The sequence below is a fragment of the Aspergillus homomorphus genome (assembly GCF_003184865.1).
Source record: "Aspergillus homomorphus CBS 101889 unplaced genomic scaffold BO97scaffold_26, whole genome shotgun sequence".
NCBI classification, from domain to species: domain Eukaryota; kingdom Fungi; phylum Ascomycota; class Eurotiomycetes; order Eurotiales; family Aspergillaceae; genus Aspergillus; species Aspergillus homomorphus.
In genome coordinates this window covers 213,936-234,652 of record NW_020291912.1, presented here as the reverse complement: position 1 = coordinate 234,652, position 20,717 = coordinate 213,936, and the positions used below count along the sequence as shown (strand labels likewise).

Genomic DNA, 20,717 nt, shown 5'->3' with positions numbered 1-20,717 from the left:
GGCTTACTCTTTTCCTTTGGGTCTAAACTAAACTATACGGGAATAAGAAAAGCCATGGCATTGGAGACAATGATTAGTGTTAATCGTGTTCCTTGGGACATGCACAGCCATCATCAAGTCTATCTGCTCATCCGTCTCGGGGAGGATAAAGTGTGCAGACGGGGGGCGGGGGAGTGCCTCGGCCTATCAGGAAAGAAACATCATGTCGCATATGATGGGCCATACTCAAGAGAGACCAATACAAGAAATCGGCTCATTTGTTGTCGTTGTTGTTGTCGTTGTCACTGTCAGTGCGCCGACGCAAAGCAGTCTTGTCTAGGCTGCCAGATTGATTTGCATCGGTCGGACCATTGAGCCTGAAGTACTGTACTGTACATACATGATGGGTAATTCCATTGTAGCCTTGTCAAGTCCTCATCGTCTGGCTAAAATCCTTTTTTGCAGCCTCCCGGAAGACGTACGACCTCACAGCGCCACCCCCCATGTTTAATACTAAGTAAGAGCTAAGGCCGTGATTGATTTTAGTAGTGCAGCCGAACGGAGCACAGTCTAAGTTAGTACGTCGCACTCAGGATAAGCGTATCGCCAACAAAGTCGGTCGCATCCTGGCCCGGTTTCCTTGGCTCTCCTTGGCCTGGCCCACTTCAGGATTCGTAAGTTATTCGGGCCAAGCGATAGAGTGGGTTTTGGAGGGGGGAGGGGGAGTCAGGAGTCCTGATACTCGTACCTAGTAAAGTACTAAAATGCGACTAGTATGTACAGGGCTGGCCCTGTGCAGCTGATGTCTCACATGGCAAAAAGTGGGCGAGATAAATCGTGAGAGAAACTCCCTTTGGCAATCTTGAAAACTGGGTAAGATGGCAAACTAAGAAAAAAGCAAAGATAGACTATCCCCTCAAAATCTCAGGAAATCATCCGTAATAGATTAACTTAGATTAAATGTTATGATTACCTCGTTTGAAAAGGGCTAGGAAGGTGTCACCCGATCAGGTGCTTGTGGTTGATATCCGACACTCCGAGGTAGCATGGTTTTGCATTATCGATTTTCTGTCTCAGCTCGGACCTGGAACAATCTGTGACTACTACTCTCCTATAACAGAGGGCAACGCAACTTGGAAAAGCCTAGGCTAGGTACGAGGTAGATTGAGCTGATGAACTGGGCTATATCCACAGATCCCGTCATTCAGGGAGGCATATGGGGGCTTGTAAGCAGCTACTAATCACCCTCAGCCTCCGCAAGTTGGCTGTGCTCAGTGCTACATTCTATGTACCCTGCAATGCAGTAGTCCGTAGGACTGCACATTAGGGTCCGTACGTATGCACAAACTTATAGTGTCACTCTGCTGACTCAATTGCAGTCTGGACGTTCTCCATACGACACTGGCGGGTATGGCGGACAAGATGGATAGCACTCACATATCACCCGCATCGTCGATTGTCTCTCTCGGTTGTGAACCAGGAAATCTGGGCCATGTAAGGTGATGCAAAGTACGACCAGATCGGTCCACCATCAGCACCCGTTCACAACGGGCGACAGTGATATTAAGTATATTTAGATACCAAGTATTTCCTGTTGAGATTCTAAAGCATAATCGATCATATGAGCGAATGATGTCAATCAGCAGAGTTCGATTTCTTGAAAATAGTCCCCTCCTCCCTTACCCCTCAACCCTAACCTTCCTTGTGCGTCCGTATCACTTCTGTGCCCTGCTTGCTCCTGGTTCGCGACGCCAGGTAGAATGCTAAATTGCTACCTACCAAGTACTGGGAAAGTTACCGAGGCACCGTCGGATACATAAGCACAGTGTTCCCTATGGTTCGTCCCATAGGGCAGCCGATCAAGCTTTGGTCCCTACCGAAGAATGCAGCTAGTGAGTGTAATCTGTACAAGAACCTTGTTGCCGCCAGAGTAAGGTACCATGGCATTAGGGTCAAGTGTTGCGATCTTCCCCCAGGCAGCCAATCCCAATCGATTGAATTACCCTCCATTAAGGCCGACAACCGAACAAATACTAGACGATCGATCCCTGTCAATAGATTTGGATTATGGCCACAGCTACCCTAAATCATCCCAGGATGGTCAGACCGAAATATCACATTCGCTCTCGGTTTAGACTGTCAGCTAACCGCCGTGTGAGGGCAGGGGTCTATCACATTAGCTGAGCGATACAGTTAGAATGCGCCTTTGTTGCCAACATTCATAGGATGAGCGGATAGCGGATAAATAGGTAGATGTGATAGTTAGCAGAAGCAAATACATGTTAGATGTCATCGGACATAGTACCCGTTCTTTCTTCTCACCCTCCCTCTGGAAGCATTTCCCTTGGGACAAAAATCCCTTGCATGTTCAAGTCACACGGGGAAAAGAAAGAGATTACGCCTGGAATCTTTCGCGTCAAGATCTATTCAGGTTGCGACATCTGATGTCAACTGGTATGGTCATTCCTCAATGCAACCCTTGAATCGAGAAGATTTTCCAATCGCTCAAGGGGCGCCATTTTGTGAAACGTTACACGGGCTTATCTCCACTAGCATAATTGGTTTAAAGTAGATTGCAATGCGAAAAGTCCGACCAACTGCTTCATGGCCAACTTCCCAGTTTCCTTCCCCATTGGAAGTACATACAGTAAGAGTTGGGTCGATGAGTTCTGTGTTTTCTCTTGTCCGTTTCCTTCACTTTTTGGCTTTCAGCTGCATTTTGCCGTGCTGTACGTAGGGAATAAGTCAAGTGGCAAGATGTGTTTCTTCAGCATCCAGAGAGCAACTGCAAATCCAAATGGCAGGGTTTTCTTTCGTCGGTTCCATCTTGTCATAGTCGTCAAAGTCAAACCGACATTTCGCATTGATCGTTGCACTTCGCAGATCAACTACCCGAGTTAGATATTGCGGACTAGGATCTTCTTGCTCACCTTCCCCTCCCCATCTTGCAGGTCGATGAGTATTATTCTTTAGGCATAATGATCAATCATAGTGTGTTTGAATTAGGTTAAGGTACGGAGCAGCGAGGGGGTGACGCTCGAGAAGTCAAAAGTTAAACAAACACTAAGCAGAGCGACTAAAGACAAAAAAGCTTTGGTTTCTCCCTGCCAGCCATATGGGTTAGCATGACACTAAAGTCCAATAGTGCATCGTGGTAATCAAACGAACGGTCAAATAAAAACAACATATTTATAGCTTACTTCAATAACACTCCGAGGCCGTCGCTCTGGGCGCCCACCGTTGCAGCCTTAGTCTCCTGGACTATTGCCTGAGTCAGTGACATACTCCGTAGTCCGTACAAGCCCCAAGGCTTAGGGGAGGATGGGGGGTTAATCAAACCAAACTAACCACTTCTTAGGCTTTTTCATGTTCCCTGTTCCCTGTCTGTCCCCTGTCTAGTTCGCGCTCCTACTACTTATTTCGTATCTGTACAGTGTGTTCTTGCCTCCTGTGTAATCTCCGAGGCTATTGCCTATGAATTGACTGTTGTTTTTAGTAGTCATACCATCTCCAAGTCCAGTATTCGCCTCCGGAGGCATGCTGTATAAGATTTTAAGATGCCATAACCGAGAATCCCTTATCCTTGGTCAAACTTAAGCCCAAGCGTCAAAGCGCTGCAGAAGCCAAGCCATCCCCGCTGACTACCGTAGGCACTTGCTTGTGAGAGGTTGATGTAACACGAGTTTTCCGACTGGGGGTCCCTTTCCTCTACGCTTGGCTGGCTCGCTCTTCAATGTGGCTATAGGCTTAACTCTATAGTGGTAAGATAGTTAGGCCAAGGCTTAGCCAATCCCTATTAGCCCTCCTGTCTTGTGTCTGATATGTACTAATCATCAGGCTTCCCAGTTTTCTTACGCAAGAGAAAAAGAGGAAGCGTTGTGCTAAATCAGAAAGTGAAATAGGGTTCAACACTGTCATACATACTCCTTATTTCTCCTATCCAGGGTATGCATTATCACACACAATTGTTTGTTTGGAAGACGAACTGGGATCTGGGTTTTCGCAACCGTTATCCTACGACTCTCTCTCATATGGATCAAGGTGGCGACTTGATCGGCCATTTATCTGAAACTTTGACCTCTATTCACATCCCCGCCCTTTCAAATCGTCTTCTCTTACAAGCGAACGGAAAGATTCCAGGGTTAGGTGGGATGTGGACAGATGGGAAGGAAGCCCAGCGGTGCCGAGCCGACAGTCCCGTACCGCGGATGAGGGCCAAAAGGGGAAAGAAAATCGCAAGAAAAGGAAAGCAAGTGATTCGATTATGTAATTTCGGAGATTGGTGACAACCCAGCTGAAGGAGGAGGAGGTCAGAAAAGGGAAACTCGCATTTAAATCCGAACCCAATCTCTAAGCGTAAGTGTACAGGTGTCCTCATCATCGGGGAATTTTATTTTATTATTTCTTTTTATTTTAGGCTTTGCTGTTAGTCAGGTTGCCGAGCAAGTCCAGCCGATACGAAGAGGCGATCCACGGGTCTCCGTTCTAGGCAAAGAAATAAATCCTAACATGAGACAAACAATCCTCATCATCGTCCTTGTTTCTCTCCATCGGACTGCCTTTCTCAGTCATAGTGGCCAGGTCAAATGATTCGAGAGCCAAGGCTTTCGTGTCAGCGTCGTCGTCTATTATGGCCGAGATAGGGATCTCTGACTGATTGACCGACTGTCTGTTTTCGGTTTCCGTCTGACGCCCGGAGAAAGACCGAAGGGAATAAATATGCTTAACACCAGTAAGGTTGGCAACTTGGCATTTCTGCCCGGTCCCCTCAACCCCCTCCCCTCCAAGTGCCCCCTTCTCCCGCGTGGTCAATTTTGACTTGACCCTCTTCCCTCCCTTCTCCCCTCCTCCATTCGCAGTACTTGGTCTGCACATCTTTTCTTTTCTTTCCTCACCTTTCTCGGGCTCATCGTGTTGACAAGCTGTCGGGTCCTCGATGGTGCGCACGACTTCAGCCTGTCAGGGTATAGCCGAGTGAGTGTGGGGTCTCTATGTCAATCAAACTGTCCTAGATAGATTAATATAGATATACCTACCGTATGACCCGATGCTATGCGTGATCCCACTATCGATTGCTAAAAGTATATACTGCCTTATTAACTCTACACTTGTCTTATCACAGACCTATCTGTCAACCTAGGCGAAACCCAAGAGGACCCTGACTGTAATTCCGCGGCGATGGAACCTCGTGCCGAACCCGATGATCGAGCCCTCGTCTCATTTCGGTTGTAGAGAGACGTTTACTGAGTTTCTTGTTCTGCTCTAGACCAGTCTGAACTTATTGATTGATGACCCTTTCGGGAATCTGGTGACAAGAGCCCTGAGGTGACAAGCCCAAGTTAAGTTTGTGTCTGAAACCGCCTATTCAAAGTGTAAAAATGAGAGGGCGAAAGCCGCGGACATAACAGTTTCTGCCGAGCACCCAAGGAAATCCCATCGTAGACGAAGGGGAGGAGGGTGGACCGTGGCCCAGCGAGCCTGATTCGGGGAATGGGTTTGGGTTCCATTCAATCTGGTTCTGTTTTCGCAGTACTTAGCGAAGGGCTCCGCCCAGACCGCAGCTTGGAGGGAATAAAGTATCCGTTCGGAGTGGGGTCGACTGCTACAGAGCCAGAGGGAGCAAATGGATGCGCGCCAAATCATAATTACGGCTTTCTTTCCCTAGAGTTTCCCGGTCGGTTAGAGGCGCGCCTCTCCTATGTGCCCCTCTTATCCACTCCTCCCCTCTCTCGACATGAATCCCAGAGGTGTGGTAACTTTCTCTCTCAAGCCCTTGACTCATGGAGTTAACTCTATGTTGAGCGATGGAACCAAAGTCGTCGAGATGAAAAGGGGGAAAGGAAAGAGAAGGAGGGCACAGAAGCAAGAAGACAAGGAGGGGCCTTGTCCTCTCTCCATGAAAGGCGTTTGCCCTTGTGGATATCCTTGTCTTCAAAAAGGCATCCGCCGCTCCCGAGTGCCAGACTACCAAATCTAGGTCCCCCCTCTACCCCTCCTCGATTTCGATGGATCTCACAGAAAGACCTTCCAGAAATCGAATCTTCGACGAAAAGGATGGACTGGACATGCGCGCGCAACGCCCAGACCGGATCTTCCGACTGATCCGCCAACATGCCCACCCCCTCCTTCCGCTGTAAGCCGATACCAACTTACCAGGCACCAGTTCAGGGACGGTGATAATGTAACCACCCAGCCCACTTTGGCTGTTGTGCTGCATGTGGGTGTGGGTGTGCGTTTTCGGACTTAGCAGGCGAGGTTCTAAAATTGTATCACCCGTATTAGTAAGGAAGTAAGAGAGAGACATGGGGCGGAGAGAGGAGAGGAGAGGGGGGGGTAAGCAATTAGAGCAATTTGGCCCCCTTTGAGTGGATTGATGATCTTATGCTTCTTCTTCTCTTTCATGGCGTTTCGCAAGTCTTGCTTCTTTGGAACTGATCTGAAGGGCAGGTTCTGATGCCTGATGAGTGGGTGAAGCGGGAATCATGTGAACATGCGGCAGTATCTCACCGCTGATCCTCCCGCTTCGTGATTTCCCTCTCACGTGCACTTCAAAAGTGTCAGTGCCAGCCAGATCCACGAAGTATAAACTCCGCCCCCCTCTTATTGGGGTTCCGTGCTGTCGCGCTTTCTCCATCAGCTGATCGTCATATTGTCCTCTGATGTCGTGATTCACTGACTCTTGATACGTCGAGAAGGAGATTTATCACGACTTCACATTACGTTCTGGTCGATCAAACTGCAAAACAATGGGCTGAGGCAGAAGTTGGGGCAGAGCGTTGTGTAGCGCAGCCACCTCGCGCACCATGGCACTAACCTAGTTGCTGCTATGAAGTCTCGAGCAGTCTATTCCACCTTGGCGCTCACTATTACTCGCGCCATCCTAAGAGCAGGCAACTAAATGAGTCATGGCGTCTACGGGATTGGAACAACACCTACCGCCATCATTATGAGTAGCCATGACGGCTCAACGAGTTCGGATTCCTCGCAGCAAAAAACCACTCCAATATGGGGATGCATTCGAAAATAAAACGATGCGATGGGAGCGTGTATCGCGCCAAATACAAATGCGCCCGGTGCCTACGCTTTTTTAAGGATCCCTGCATCAAACAAGCCCAGAACCAATCACAATGGCGTCCCATGAAACCACGAGATTGACGTGCGAGAGGCTTTACCCAAACGCAAAGCTAAGCTCCGAGCGAATCGTGCCACTGTCTTTATTGGACGCCACCTCTGTGGGCTACTCCGCGACTTGCGCGGCCTGGCTTTTTGAGCGTCCTGCACGTGAACATCAACTCGATTTGGTGGACCATCTTCGTCAAACCCTTATCATCACTTTGGACGCTTATCCTCAATGGTGCGGGCAGCTGAAGGCAGTTACCACAGTCAACAACAGCTCAGATCGCGGTCGTCATCAAGCGTCTCACACCCAACGATTCGGTCGCGTGTCTGTTCATTATGGCACTCGTGATGACCCCGGCGTGGTGTTCATCACTGCACAGTCCACGACGACTTTAGATAAGCTCCACCCTGCCTTGCGGACATCCACGCAGCCCTTGTGGGATCGGAACACTACACATCTGACCGAGCATATTCCCTCTACGCAACTCGCTAATCCACTCAGCAAAGCTGCCATACACGATAGAAGCGCCTGTCTGCCCACGCTAGCTATCCAGCTCACTCAGCTCGCTTGCGGAGGCTTCGTCCTAGCAGTGAAGATCGCACATCCGCTGGCGGATGCACAAACTTTGGTACAATTTGCCAAGGACTGGGGCAGCATTAGCCGTGCGATACTGCGCAAGGATCCTCTACCTATCTTGACTCCGGTCTTCCGACCGGACCAGGTCGACGCTTTGGCTGCGGGAGACATCAACCGGGATGCGCCAGATGAGGCAATCATTTTACAAACCGAGGACCTGCCAATTCATCGCTATGACTGGTGGAATCCAGAGCCTGGATCTTCCCGGCCATCCGACGTTCCTGAAGCATTTCAGCGCGAGAAGATCATCCCGGCAGGCAAACACATCCCCTGGTCCGAATGGGACCGGGAGTCGCCCGTATCCCACTACGTCGTACATCTCACCCGACACCAGGTGGAGATCATCTTCGAGCAATTGAGGGACTCTAGCGATAGTCAACTCACTCGGCATGATGCCGTTTTGGCGCACCTCTGGTCGTGTATCAACCGCGCGCGGCAGATGCACGACGACAACGGACCGGTGCACTGTGATCTCGCATGTGGACTCCGGTCGGTGTTTCATCTGAGCGACGCTTTCCTGGGGTCACCCATCCTGATGGTGAACGTGGAGATGACCGGGAAAGAAGCGACGATGACAGCCGCCGCCGCCGCTGGTGGGCAGGAGATGCTTCCTCTCGGGCGCATTGCGCAGCGCATCCGCGAGACCATCACGCGTATCAATGACCCAGCAGGCCTGGGAGCTTATCTACACCGGCTGGCGTATGAGAAGTCTCCGCAGCGTATCTGGATGGGGTTCCTGGGTCAACGGCATATGATGGTCACGACTTGGGCACGTGCCGGCCTGTATGAGGTGGACTTCGGACTGGGACGGGGTGCAGAAAGGATAATTCGCTACGCTGAAGGTGTCCTTGAGAATCTGGATGGGCTTGTCTTGGTCAAAGAGGCACCGCCAGCTCGGGATTCGGAGATCGCAGATCCACCGTCGACGAGTGGTTGGACACAGCACGGGGTGGACATCTCCGTCCATCTTCGGACGGAGGATATGGAGCGGTTTCTTCGGGACCCATTGCTGTTTCCAGGACCGAAGAGGGGTGGCACTTAGTGCAATTTAGCAGAGATGGGTGATCACTGTTCCAACCCATGTACAGTACTCGTAGAGGCATCGAACCTCATTAACCGGCTGTAATTGCGCGCAGCATTGTTGACAAACACGCCTGGCTGTTCAAAAATGAAAACTTGACCTATTGTCAATGAACCAAAAACAATAGTCATTCCCATGCATTCCCATATAATCCAAGTCATCCATTCAAAATCATTACCGAGTCAATTGCCACTCGATTAGATATAATTTCCCGCCCCCACAGCCCTACAGCTATCACTGCATAATATAAATATTAGTGTAAATGAACGCCAGTAGGCAGCCCAACCAGCCATAACTGCCATTTTTATATTACCCTCCTAATCAAGATGCATAAGCTTTATTCTTGGCGTGGAATATCGCATAAACCAGGGGGGACGACACCACCACCACAATCACTTGAGACGAGATAGTGAGTATTGTTCCCTAGTTATATGAATCTATCTTAACTCATGGTTTATTTCACTAAGCCTCAAAGCGGGAACTTCTCGTCCCTTTACCTATGCTAATCTCACAGTCATCCAAAAATAAACGTTACGTGATGAGTCTAGTAAGCCCAACTGATCAAACGAGACACCTCCACAAACCCAAGGGCATGTATGTATGTCCACATTGCACGAAGTACACAATCAGCATGACGATAACTAATCATACCCAGCGACTTAATTCTCGAGCCCAAAGCGGAAATCCTTTCCCCGGGGCCAAAACGTGGACATGAAAAGACGTGGCGGTATCTTCCTCCCCAGAATACGAGAAACAGAAAAAACAAAACCACGCCGTCAAAACCAACTTTAAATCCCGTTAAGAAAATGTGTTGGATCTTTGCATGTTACACATCGATTAACTCGCTACCTTGGAGTGCTATTCGTTTCTTGGAAAGTTATTTTCCCTCCCCCCCCCCCCCCCCTCCCCCCCCCCTCGAAAGGTTATAGGTCAGTCAGTCAAGTCAAACAGTCAGGCTGGTAAGAACCTGTGGCGGGGATTTTCATTTCCCGTGGATTTGGGGGAGAGCAGGGGGGCCGTGGCTGAAGTCCTGTTCTATTTGGCTTGAGTTTCCTTGGTTAATCTTATAACTGGATAAGAATAAACGAGGAGGCCTAGGGGGGAGGGGGTTCGTAAAAGTAATATATGATCCGATCCTGCCGGGGGAAGAGGTTTCTTTGATTGAGGGTCCGGGGGGTTAAGGTTGGAAAAGGTGTTGCCTAGATGGGGATAGGGGGGTGCATGGTACTTTATTTGCTTTCTCTCTTTCTTTCTTTCTTTCTTTCTTTTTTTGGGAAGGGGTTGATCTTGGGTTGAGTCACTGTACTTACTTGAGGAACCTTGAGGACCAGTTACTTGATTTGGTTGCTTTGTAATGTGTTGTTGAATGCAGGTGGGGAGGTGCCAGATACAAGGATTGTATGGTTTAGTTATGTGGGCTATCTTCATAGGTGGTCAAATGTGGTTCTGCAGCTATCTGCCTACTTACCGTAATACTTATGCAAGTGCTTATTTGCTTTGCTTACGCTTATGTTTGTCATGCAGCATTCTTACTAGGATGTGTGGATGTGCGTACAGCCTTCTTCTGAAGAGGTAGAGGGAATTCTGAAGCCGCGTGGCCTCTTGGGATTTGCTGTGCATTCTCACTGGTGAGGGTCTTATTTCGTTCCTAGATACATACATCTATTTGCATTGGGGGGAAGAGGGAGAGAGGTGAAACGAACGAGGGCTAACAATCTGCTCGTCCAGTGTAGCGAGGAAACGCTACCACGTCTCGCACATTAGATACCCCGGCCAAGTAGCCCAAGAACCGATCAAAGCCCATTCCGAATCCGCCGTGCGGCGCCGTGCCCCAGCGCCGGAGGTCGGCGTACCATTCGAGGTGCGCTAGGCTTTCCCCGGATTGGAGATGAGGGTAAAGGTCTTTCGAAGGGGAGTTAAGCTGCTCGCCCTCCTCGGCAGCCGTGTGCTTGAGCAGGCCGTGGTCACGCATGTTCTGGATGAGCTCTGGGAGGCGGTGCTCGCGGAGGGACCCGCCTGCAACTTCGCTGACTTCCGGTAGAAGGAGGTCAAAGCACGCGACGGTTTCGCCGCTGCCACTCTCGGTGGCGGCACTGCTGCTGCTGCTGCTGCTGCTGCTGCTGCTGGACGGTGCCATGTAAAACGGCTTGATGGCTTTCGGGTAGTCTGTTACAAAGACCGGCTGACCGTGGTTGAGCACATCTACGATGTATTTCTCGTGTTCGAGTTGGAGCCCCTTCGACCACGTGGGCGCGTGCGTGAATGAGGCGCCGCCCGTGGCGACAGCCTCCTGAAGCTTCTCGATCGCTTCGGTGTAGGTCATGCGTCGCCACTTGGGCCCGTCCATCAGGTCGCGCCAGCGCTGGCGGAGGTTGGGCGTGGTCGACCCCTCACCGGTCTCGCTCGGTCGCTTGTAGTCTAGGAGTTCTTGTCCGACGGGGGTGTCGTGAAGCCGGCGCACGAGGTCCCGGAGTGTGTGTTCGACGAGATCTGTCAGCGAGGCTAGGTCCTGCATGAAATACGCCTCTGCCTCCAACATGTAGAACTCGCTGAGGTGGCGCGGCGTATTGCTCTTCTCGGCCCGGAAACTGGGCGACAATGTCCACACGTTACCTAGCTCGGCTGCGTAGGCCTCCAGATGCAGCTGCGATGACACGGTAAGGTACTTGGGTGTGCGGAAGAAGTTTTCGCTGCCGGCTGGGTGTTCTGATCCTTTCAATGCCTCGCGTGGTATGACGGTGAACGTTTCCCCTGCGCCTTCGCAATCCGACGATGTAATAACTGGTGGCTGCACCTGCACGAATCCCCCATTCGGAGCACTGCGGAATACATTTGCAAGCTGGTATAGGACCTCTGACCGGAGCCGCGCGAGAAGGGAGTTGAAGGGCGTTCGCATACGGAGATGGGGTATTTGTCGGAGGAATTCGGCGGTCTGGAATTTCTTTTGGATAGGATAGGACTATATGTATATATGCATCGCGTGTTAACGGAGCTGTCCTGGACTCTAGACTCTCGCTGTCAGGAAGAACATGAACCTACCTCAGCAGACGTTTTGCCCACAACTTCTACCGACGTTGTTCGTAGCTCATGCGCCTGTAATTTGCCTTGAGGACATGCTTTCCACAATCCTGTAAGTTCCACTGTTGTTCCCCCGGTCAAACTATGCAGCCAGAACAAAATTGAGATTGATTAGCCCGTCGACTCGGAAGGAAAGGCAGAGCATACTTGGAGGCTTGTTCCGTGCTCATGATCGCCTGCACAGGCTCGGTCGTCGATCCATCGGCGATTTCTATGAAAGTAAAGCGCTTGTGGTGTCGGACATGATCGACATGTCCTTGAAGTCTGATTTCATGTTCTTCCACACTTTTGGGGCATGTGCGGCTCTTGTCGAGGAGTTGCGCGCACCGGAGGAGCGTGGGCCCGCACGCCGTCGTCGCAGGCCTGGAGTTTAGCCTTGCGACCGATGTGACAAAGGACCGACGCCAGATCTGCATCTTCGGGAAAGCCGTGGCTCCAGCTGTAGGAAGAGCGGAGCAGGTGCTGAGCTGTAGATTCTGAGCTGCGAGGCGCATCGCGGAGAAAGGCCGGAGGTCGCACGGCCCGGGTGATTCAGCTCCGCCCGCCGTGGCCGAAGGCTTCAACACCACCACCATATCTACACAAAACGGTATCGTGCAATATTAATTTCTGTTTCTCCCCCCCACAAAATGGTTTGATTTGAATGTTTCAGATAATTATGTACGAGCTTAAGATCCTTATTCGCTTGAGCAAGACACTGGGTATTCACTAAAATGTTTGTAGTACTGCTGAGAAGAGTGCGATCATCAGTCTTGAAATCCAAATCCCCAAAATACAAGTCCTCAGTCCAGCCGGAACACACATCCATTGCGAATCGCAGTCATATCAAAATAACACGAACCAGAAAATTGTTGCTAAATCATGGATCATTATTTCGTTGACCCCTGCTGTTCATAGGCTTTCCGTTCCTCCTCGATCATGTCAATAGCGTCGTGCACATTGCCGTCTGCAGCTGCAGCATACACGGCAATGCGCTGGAGACCGCCCTCGCTTGCACCGCCGTACCCTAGATCAACCAATGTAGCCATACATGCATCCACCATTTTTTGATGCATTTCGGGTGAAATTCGCTGAGAAGAAGAGCCTTCGGGATTACCGTGATGTTTGCCACGAAGATGGAATCCTGGCTTCAGGCGGCCCGATGGATGGCGAGACGGCCCGATTCCTGCGGAATTAGAAGCACCAAGTCCCTTCAAGGATGACCGATGGTGTTTCATGGATCCAGAGCGTCGCCCATTGCGATGAGGCCCAAGAGAAACCCCAGGCCCTTCTGACACACATTGATGATGGGAAGAAATGTCTGACGGCTTGGCAGTATCGTCGCTGGTTTCTTGGTGAAATGTACCCGGTATGTCCCAGGATGCGACATTCATTCCCGCTTCTAGATCTTCCGGACGTCCTTCAGGTGCTTTGCCACGAGCCGATGTGGTAGAATGATCCCGCATAGCACAGAACTCCGCTGATGTCTGTGAGACCGGCGGGAAGCGAAGTTGCTCAACCTCTGTGGTTAGACCTGGCAAAGTTGATGGGTTACTGTTTGAACTCGAAGGCTGCAAAGTCTCCTCGGACAGGTGCGGTGAACGGAAGGAGTCGAGCCGTTCAGCACCCTGATCTAATGACTTCTTCAAACCGTCCAAAGAGGACTCCCCATCGCCATGCTTGCGGTTGTCATTCTGGCAAAGGTCAGCCACCGTCAACGGCACAGCGCGCTTCAGAGAAGCCTCATTGGCGACGTTCCCTGCAGATGACGCTGCGGAACCCTGGGGTTCCGATGGCCGTATTGTATGGGCGGTGACGTTAGGCAGCGGATTGTTTGACTCGGGCTGCGACTGAGTTTTCTGTGGAGGCAATCCAAGGATAGGCGAATGATCACTAAACTCCAAATTGATGGCATGTCCGTCAATATGCTCTCCTTGTAGAGCATCCAAAGCTGCCCTTGCTGCGTGCATGGACGGAAGTTGCAGGTAACCAAACCCGGCATGTTTCCCAGTTCCAGACTCTTGTGGAAGGTGGACGTCAACCAAAAACCCTTTTGAGGCGAAGACATTCCTGATCATCCTTTCACTGACGCCGAATCCGACGTTGCCGATAAACAGAGTTGCAACCTCAGATGAACGCACATCACGAGCATTGGGCGCGATGGGAGAAACGTCCTGGGGGACCTTTGCATTGTGGGGCGGTGCATCCGCAGAGATCGTGCGACCGACACGGGGTCGGCCATGACGCGGACCTCGATGGGACTGTGACTGTGAGGGCAAGGAATGATTGATAAGAGTTTGTAAAGAAGGAGGTGATGGCGGTGCAGGAGGGTGAGCGAAAGTGTCGAGCCTCGAAGGCCCTGAAATCCCCCATGATGGACCTGCTAAGGGGTTTACTGGAAGCGGTGACCAATGAGGCGGGGGGTGATGAAAAAAAGGAGCATGATGATGGGCGTGGGAATAATGATGGTGATTGGGAGGTGGGCGAGGATGAGGGTGGCGTGGCGGATGATGCAGGGGATGCATTGAGAACTGGACATCAGGCAAGCGAACGGGTTGAGGATGGCTAGTAGACGGCTCTGATGTTTGACCACTCGTGTCGGGATCGCTAGGCATCCTATGCTGATTTGGATTTTCCAGTACTCCGGCATCTTTCGCTTCATTTTTCTCTTTCGTTGATGACTTCGCATTGTCAAGGTCTGTAGTCGATTCGCACGGTTCGGAACTGGCCTCCATGCTGTCTGCTTGCGTGGCATCCGGATCCCGGTCCGACTCCAAATTCTGTGGCCTGGTCCGATTGCATCCAAGTTCGGCCTCAAAAGCTTCAAACAAGGTGTGGCCAACGTTGCCGAGTTCGGACGCCATAGAGCGCAGGCTTTCAACCGTGCTTGCGGCCGTGGGAAGCTCACCCTCGAATATGTGAGCCGCCTGTGCACTCATTGCCGAAGACTTGTTCAGGGAACTGGTCACCTGTCTGAGCTGAGCTTCCAGAGTCGCAAGAGCGCCCTGCACGGAGGATCCAACATTTTCAGGTATGGCCCTCTGTGCGTGCTGCAGCTGTCTCTCAATTTCTGGGATCCTTGACATCACCCCGGAGCTGAGTAACTCGGCCCCGTCAACCAAGCTCTGCATTGCATGTGTGAATGCTTCAGTTGCATTCTGAGGTCTCGTCGGCCGTGAATCCGAGTTTGACTGGGAAGCGGTCGAGGCTTCTGCGGAAGGTGTGGATTCAGTAGTAGGCTGGGGAGTATTGAGGAACCTAGTCATCTCAGCTTCGAATGCAGCCAAAAGCGATTGAGATTCATCGGTCCCCGCTGAGTGCGCATTTTCCTGGGGAGAGTCGGAGCGTTCTTGTGCCTGGATAGTGGTTTTTGATGAGGCTTTTTCAGGTGTGGATTTATTTGGTCCATCGTCCGTCTCCACCGCCTCCTGTGTGTCTGGCTTGCATTCGTACTTCTTCCATAGCTCCGTGACTGAATTTGACCGTCGAATGTCGAAGATATGCATTGGTTCGGAGGCCGTTTGTGGAAGCAGCATAGTGTCGATCATTACATCAATAGGTTCATCGAGTCTTTGGGAGAGCTCAAGAGACGAGCCGACCTGCCATTACATGTCAGCAATCAGACCCAAACCAAGGAGTGTGAACGCATACCGTGATAATCTCTTCATCATCTTCGTCAAAATATGTCAAGCGGGCCCGCGGATGGCTGGACGATAGGTTATCATATTGAGAAGCCGACAACTGCACGATACCGCGACGCCTCGACGAAGTCAAGTGATCTGCGGCCTCGGTTGAAGACGAGGGTGACGGAGACCTATGGAGATCTCTGATCTGGAAAGGCTTCAACATTTCTGGGGCTAGTGAGCGGTCGCGGTATGGAGAAGCTTCAGTTCAAAGCCGCTAAAAAAGAAGATAAGAGTCAATGACGATGGAATAGTGTATTGCGGATAATCGCAAAAAAGCGATGTTGGTCGGTAGCTGAGGGGTTGACCGAACGGATAAGGCAACCAGAAACTAGATAAATGAAAGCTGAGAAGGTCGGAGTAGAAAAATGGCCAGGTGGAATAGACGTGTGGATAAAGATATGGAAAGCCTGGGGGAGGTGATAAGGAGGAGAAAGTCGAGAAGACGGAGGGGGCAAAGATAGAGGAAGCCAATAGTCGTCGCTATTGTTGCTGCCTATGAGCGGGCGATTAGTAGTAGTCGTAGTAGTAATAGTAGTTGTAGTATGTAACTGTAATGTAGTAGCTCGGATTTGCCTCAGTTGAGACAAAAGGAATCTGGTAACCGTGGGCCGATCATCGTCATACGAGGAGACAGGAGCAGTGTAACTCGATACGAGAACGAGCGAGCGAACGATGAAACAAGGCAACAGGATTCAGGCAGCGAGTTGTGTGAAAGACAAGAGGAGTGGTTGATTCCTTCGGAGTAGTGGTTGGGAAAGGAAGAGATGGGGAGAAAGTCTTCAATGAGGGGCGGGAGGCGGACAGCCCATGGAGAAGATAGACCATATGGAACTGGTGAACTTACTTGAACTCTTTCTTTGGTCCTTCAGCTAGTCAGTCAAAGTTAACAGTTAATCAGTCATTTTACGAGTAGTTGAAAGTTCACTGGGGAAAGCTCCGTTCTTTGTTCCAATTCACCCCCCGCCTTTGGGTCTGCTGATTGGTTGGGGGAAGGTCCATCAAATGACCCGTTCATCATGACTTTCTACTAAGTCACTACGTAACTTGTTCATACTAAGTATCAAAAGTATTACTACCAGGGTCTGGCTCATTTCAAGCATGTGCAGATATATTATATTTAAGACTATAGACAAAGGTACGACCAGCCAGGCGAACATTCGAATTGGGAAACACCCATGCGTGTTGGTTGAATAGGATTCAGTTCCTATTCAGGCTAATCAATCCATAACTTCCTGCCCCAGGCCTGGTATTGTACTTCTTACTACTACACCTACAGCCAAACGCCCATTCCAATGGCCAACCCACGGAAACACGTTCGCAATTCATTCTCACCAAAACAATAGGGGCCTTCCTTGCCCCTTTCTCAAGCACAATATTCTTCATCACCCTATCCCTACTCGATCTGGAATCGTTTGTCTTCAATGGCCGCCAACGATTCCGCGACGCGTGCTGAGCCGTCATCCTCCACCGACCGTAACGTGAAGCACGTCGTACTCGGTGACCTCCTCTTCCAGACCTGGTACCAGTCCATCTACCCGGAAGATCTGGTCAGCAAGGATACAGACAGGTTGTACGTCTGTCGCTGGTGCTTCCGGTACTCGTGCAACGCGCACGCCTACACGAAACACACGCGCCTCTGCCCGCAACGGAAATCACCGCCCGGGGTCAAGGTCTACGACCAGGGCGGATATTCAGTGTGGGAGCTGGACGGCGAACATCACAAGCTCTACGCGCAAAACCTGTCGTTGTTCGCGAAACTGTTCCTCGATCACAAGTCCGTCTTCTTCGACGTCGTGTCCTTCCTCTACTACCTCCTCGTCTTCACCGACCCCGACAACCCTAACGACTCCTACCATGTGCTGGGCTTCTTCTCGAAGGAGAAGCTCTCCTGGGACGCCAACAACCTTGCCTGTATCCTGGTTTTTCCCCCTTACCAACACAAGCAGCTCGGAAAACTGTTGATGGGCGTCAGCTATAAGATCAGCTCCTGGGAGCGCGACAGCGGGTTGATCGGCGGGCCGGAGCGACCGTTGAGTGAGATGGGCTGCAGGAGCTATGCGCGCTTCTGGGAGGAACGTGTGGCCAGACATTTGCTTTTACATGGCTGGAGGGCCGACGACGCAGAGGAAGCGGTAGTGTCACAGAAGTCCAAGTCTCCTAAAGGGTCGAAGAAGCGGCATGCCCATGAACTCATGACAGTGCAGGACATTGGATTAGCAACAGGCATGCTGACCGAGGACGTTATTACAGCTCTTAAGGGCTTGGGAGTAGTGCAGCCGGCCACGCCCGCCAAGAAGCGAAAGTCGAAGGACTCATCGGGAGCCGGGGATGGCGCCGTCGTAACAGTACGAAAGACAACCGTTCTCGAATGGGCTAGGCTTCATCACATGGCCTTATGGGACCCGGTCAAAGACGAGGGGTTCCATGGTAAATGGGCTCCGACTGATTCGGACGAAGAGAGCGATGGGGACAGCAGCGAAAGTGGTGATGGATAGAGGTCTCTTGTGCGGCTGCTAAAATCCCCTCTGTATGCGCGCTTGTGGAAGAGCGCCTTGTGTATTACTATCTACGTACGCTACTGACCGTATGGAAGCAACATCTATGACTGGATCCCAATTGAAAAACCCCAAGAGACAGGACTTACGTGTACATGAATCCTGGGGCCTGTGACCTTGTAGCAAGACACATCGCACGCGGCAAGAGAGAAACTCCGTGGGCAAATGAGCATATCCCTGCTGCCTAGCTCCTGTCAAACCTATATTGTAGCTTAAGGCAGCCATCGGGTGTTACCATCTGATGGAGTTGGGGCACTGCACTGTGAATTAGATTCAATTAGGATGTGCCAAAAGTCATTAGTATGGCCAATTTTGAGTATACTTTCGACGTAGAGTATTTTTCTAAACCTGCAGTCCGATGAATTTCACAGAAGTGCTTTACATAATCCGCCCTGAGTGTAGGAGCCACATTACTCGTCCATGCCGCCAGGTCCTGACTGTCTGCTCATTTGACGGGCCTTCAGCAGCTCATCGCAAAGTAGGAGATTCGAGGCGATGCCTGTGCTGGATGCAATGCAGTTGCGCAACACACGGAAGGAGTCAAACACACCCTCCTGCACAGGATCCATCGGTTCACCGGTGGTCAGGTCCAGACCGGCGTTGTTGCCGTTGGCAAGTTCGTCTTGCAGCATGGCCAAAGAATCCTGGATATCGTGGCCCGAGTTGGCTGCAAGAGTCTTGGGGATGACCAAAAGAGCGTCGGCAAAAGCTTGGACACCCCACTTGGCCTTGCCCTTAACGGTCTTCTTGAAAGCGTCGGACGACAGATGACCGGCACAAGCCACTTGGAACGCACCAGCACCGGGAATGACACATCCATCGACAATGGTGTTGTATACGGAGCGCAGACCGTCACGGACAGCATCCTTCACTTGTGCGATGGTGTGCTGGTTGGGTCCCTTGATAAGGATGGTCACAGACTTAGGATCCTTGACTTCCTCAACAAACGTGTACTTTTCCTCTCCGAGCTGGTGCTCATAGACCAGGCCAGCCCATCCGAGAACATCGGGGGTCATATCTTCCACGCTGTTCTGTGCAATACCGCCGCAAATAAGCTGGAGACGCTCCATGTTTCTCCGCTTGGCTCTCCGCAGAGCCAGGATGCCGTTCTTGACGAGGACATCCAAGCTCAGGGGATCGATACCCTTCTGGTTGATAACGACGAAGCTCTTCTTGGGGTCGTTGCCGCACACAAGCTTCTTCAATTCCACAATCTTCTGTAGTTTGGCGTCCACGAACTTGCGCTCACTCTCCACCAACTTGTCCCTCTGCTCGGCAGAAGAGTAGTAGAAACCGGAGTTGATTTCTGACTTCTCGTATTCCAAGCTGACGTTGAGCGTCAGGATGAAGGCATTCTCCACGCGTTTAGGCATGTCGGGATGTCTGGCGCCGTGGTCGAGAGCGAGACCACGGATGAGCTTGGTGTCGGAAGAGGTGCGATGTTGCATGGTCATGATCTCAACCATGTGCAAGTCAGGCTTCTCGGGAGCTCTGTGAATAGCGAGAACGGCATCGACGATATCAGGGGTGAGCTTCTCGGCAAGGGCGCTGTTCAGCTTTGTGCTCAAGGATGTCCGGGCGACGGAGAGAAGGAGTTCGCGATCGATAGTACGCTCGATCTTGAACTGGTCGAGGAACTGTATGCCATCGTACATCAGTATCATGACAACCAAAGAGTCCACTATACTGCATACCTTGAGAGTCTCGTTCTTTGCAATCTCATAACCATCCGTGATGACTCTAGGGTGCAGTCCCTCAGAGATGTAGCGGTCCGCCTGCTTCAACAGCTCTCCGACCGACAGGACGACAGACGTCGTTCCGTCACCGGTAATATCATCCTGAGCCGTTGCAGCACGAGCAATCATAACCTTTCCGCCGATTAATAACGGGTGGTCGAAACTTAGCGGGAAAGGTAGCTTACAGCCGTGGGGTTTTGAATTTGCTATTACAATCAGTCTCTGGCCGACCGGAGGATATATTGAGCAAGACTTACCATCTCACGAAGCAGAACATTGCCATCCTTGGTCAGTTTGATCTAATTGTAACTGAGTTAGCCCGAACACTCGACTGATAAAAAAAGTGATCAATCATACTCCGCCAGCACCGTCCACCAACCTATAATTCGTTAGCTCTTCATGGCTGTGACAGTTATCGAGGGACACCAAACGTACATCTTCAACGTTCCAGAGGGACCGAGGTTGGACTTCAAGACATCCTGGAGACCCTCACCAGCGCTGATGTTCACCTTCAAAGCCTCCGCTCTCCGCTGTGAACTGTTAGTCTCTGCTGGGTGACTGAGGGGCTAACTTTGGAGGGGAAGAACTGGATATCATACCCTCGACTCGGCCTTGGGGTTAAGTAATTGCGTCGCAGACATTTTCTGCAGAGGAAAGAATGACAAGCAACAAGAACCTAACGAGAGGACTTGAAATCAAACAAACTTGCTATTGCTTTGGGCCCGATCGAAGATGCCCGCGCTGCCAGAAACCTTAGTGGTGGTGTTTGCCGTGAATGCGGTGAGCCGTTGGTTTTGGCAAAAAGCCCGCCCACATTCTGTGTTCGCACTAGCGCCGCCGCTGCGAAAAAAAAGAGCTCCGACGGCT

General features: G+C 51.1%; 6 protein-coding genes across 6 annotated transcripts; 3 read left to right on the top strand and 3 right to left on the bottom strand.

The window, feature by feature from the left end:
- Positions 1-202: 202 nt before the first annotated feature.
- Positions 203-813, top strand: BO97DRAFT_415650 (uncharacterized protein; the record flags this gene model as incomplete). The annotated part of the gene is made up of 4 exons (XM_025696403.1): positions 203-286; positions 445-496; positions 526-653; positions 763-813. The coding sequence occupies 4 exons, from the start codon at positions 203-205 to the stop codon at positions 811-813; spliced, it is 315 nt and encodes a 104-aa protein (XP_025550021.1).
- Positions 814-7,106: 6,293 nt separating this feature from the next.
- On the top strand, positions 7,107-8,914 carry BO97DRAFT_444353 (transferase family protein; the record flags this gene model as incomplete). The annotated part of the gene is made up of 1 exon (XM_025698453.1): positions 7,107-8,914. The coding sequence occupies one exon, from the start codon at positions 7,107-7,109 to the stop codon at positions 8,775-8,777; it is 1,671 nt and encodes a 556-aa protein (XP_025550020.1). The 3' UTR covers positions 8,778-8,914.
- A 1,516-nt stretch (positions 8,915-10,430) lies between these two features.
- BO97DRAFT_471437 (asparagine--tRNA ligase SLM5) lies at positions 10,431-12,310 on the bottom strand (the record flags this gene model as incomplete). The annotated part of the gene is made up of 3 exons (XM_025700043.1): positions 10,431-11,775; positions 11,856-11,976; positions 12,042-12,310. The coding sequence occupies 3 exons, from the start codon at positions 12,308-12,310 to the stop codon at positions 10,525-10,527; spliced, it is 1,641 nt and encodes a 546-aa protein (XP_025550019.1). The 3' UTR covers positions 10,431-10,524.
- Positions 12,311-12,763: 453 nt separating this feature from the next.
- BO97DRAFT_348624 (RNA recognition motif domain-containing protein) lies at positions 12,764-15,722 on the bottom strand (the record flags this gene model as incomplete). The annotated part of the gene is made up of 2 exons (XM_025691893.1): positions 12,764-15,472; positions 15,525-15,722. The coding sequence occupies 2 exons, from the start codon at positions 15,720-15,722 to the stop codon at positions 12,764-12,766; spliced, it is 2,907 nt and encodes a 968-aa protein (XP_025550018.1).
- A 938-nt stretch (positions 15,723-16,660) lies between these two features.
- BO97DRAFT_406640 (putative histone acetyltransferase (MysT1)) lies at positions 16,661-18,156 on the top strand. The gene has a single exon (XM_025695452.1). It carries the CDS (start codon positions 16,981-16,983, stop codon positions 18,052-18,054), a length of 1,074 nt encoding a protein of 357 aa, XP_025550017.1. The 5' UTR covers positions 16,661-16,980; the 3' UTR covers positions 18,055-18,156.
- A 262-nt stretch (positions 18,157-18,418) lies between these two features.
- On the bottom strand, positions 18,419-20,619 carry BO97DRAFT_393373 (chaperonin-containing T-complex subunit CCT6). The gene is made up of 7 exons (XM_025693923.1): positions 20,450-20,619; positions 20,286-20,380; positions 20,208-20,229; positions 20,108-20,149; positions 20,036-20,056; positions 19,809-19,982; positions 18,419-19,751 (listed from the first exon to the last, which is right to left on the bottom strand). Exons 1-7 carry the CDS (start codon positions 20,489-20,491, stop codon positions 18,525-18,527), a joined length of 1,623 nt encoding a protein of 540 aa, XP_025550016.1. The 5' UTR covers positions 20,492-20,619; the 3' UTR covers positions 18,419-18,524.
- Between the last annotated feature and the right edge of the window lie 98 nt (positions 20,620-20,717).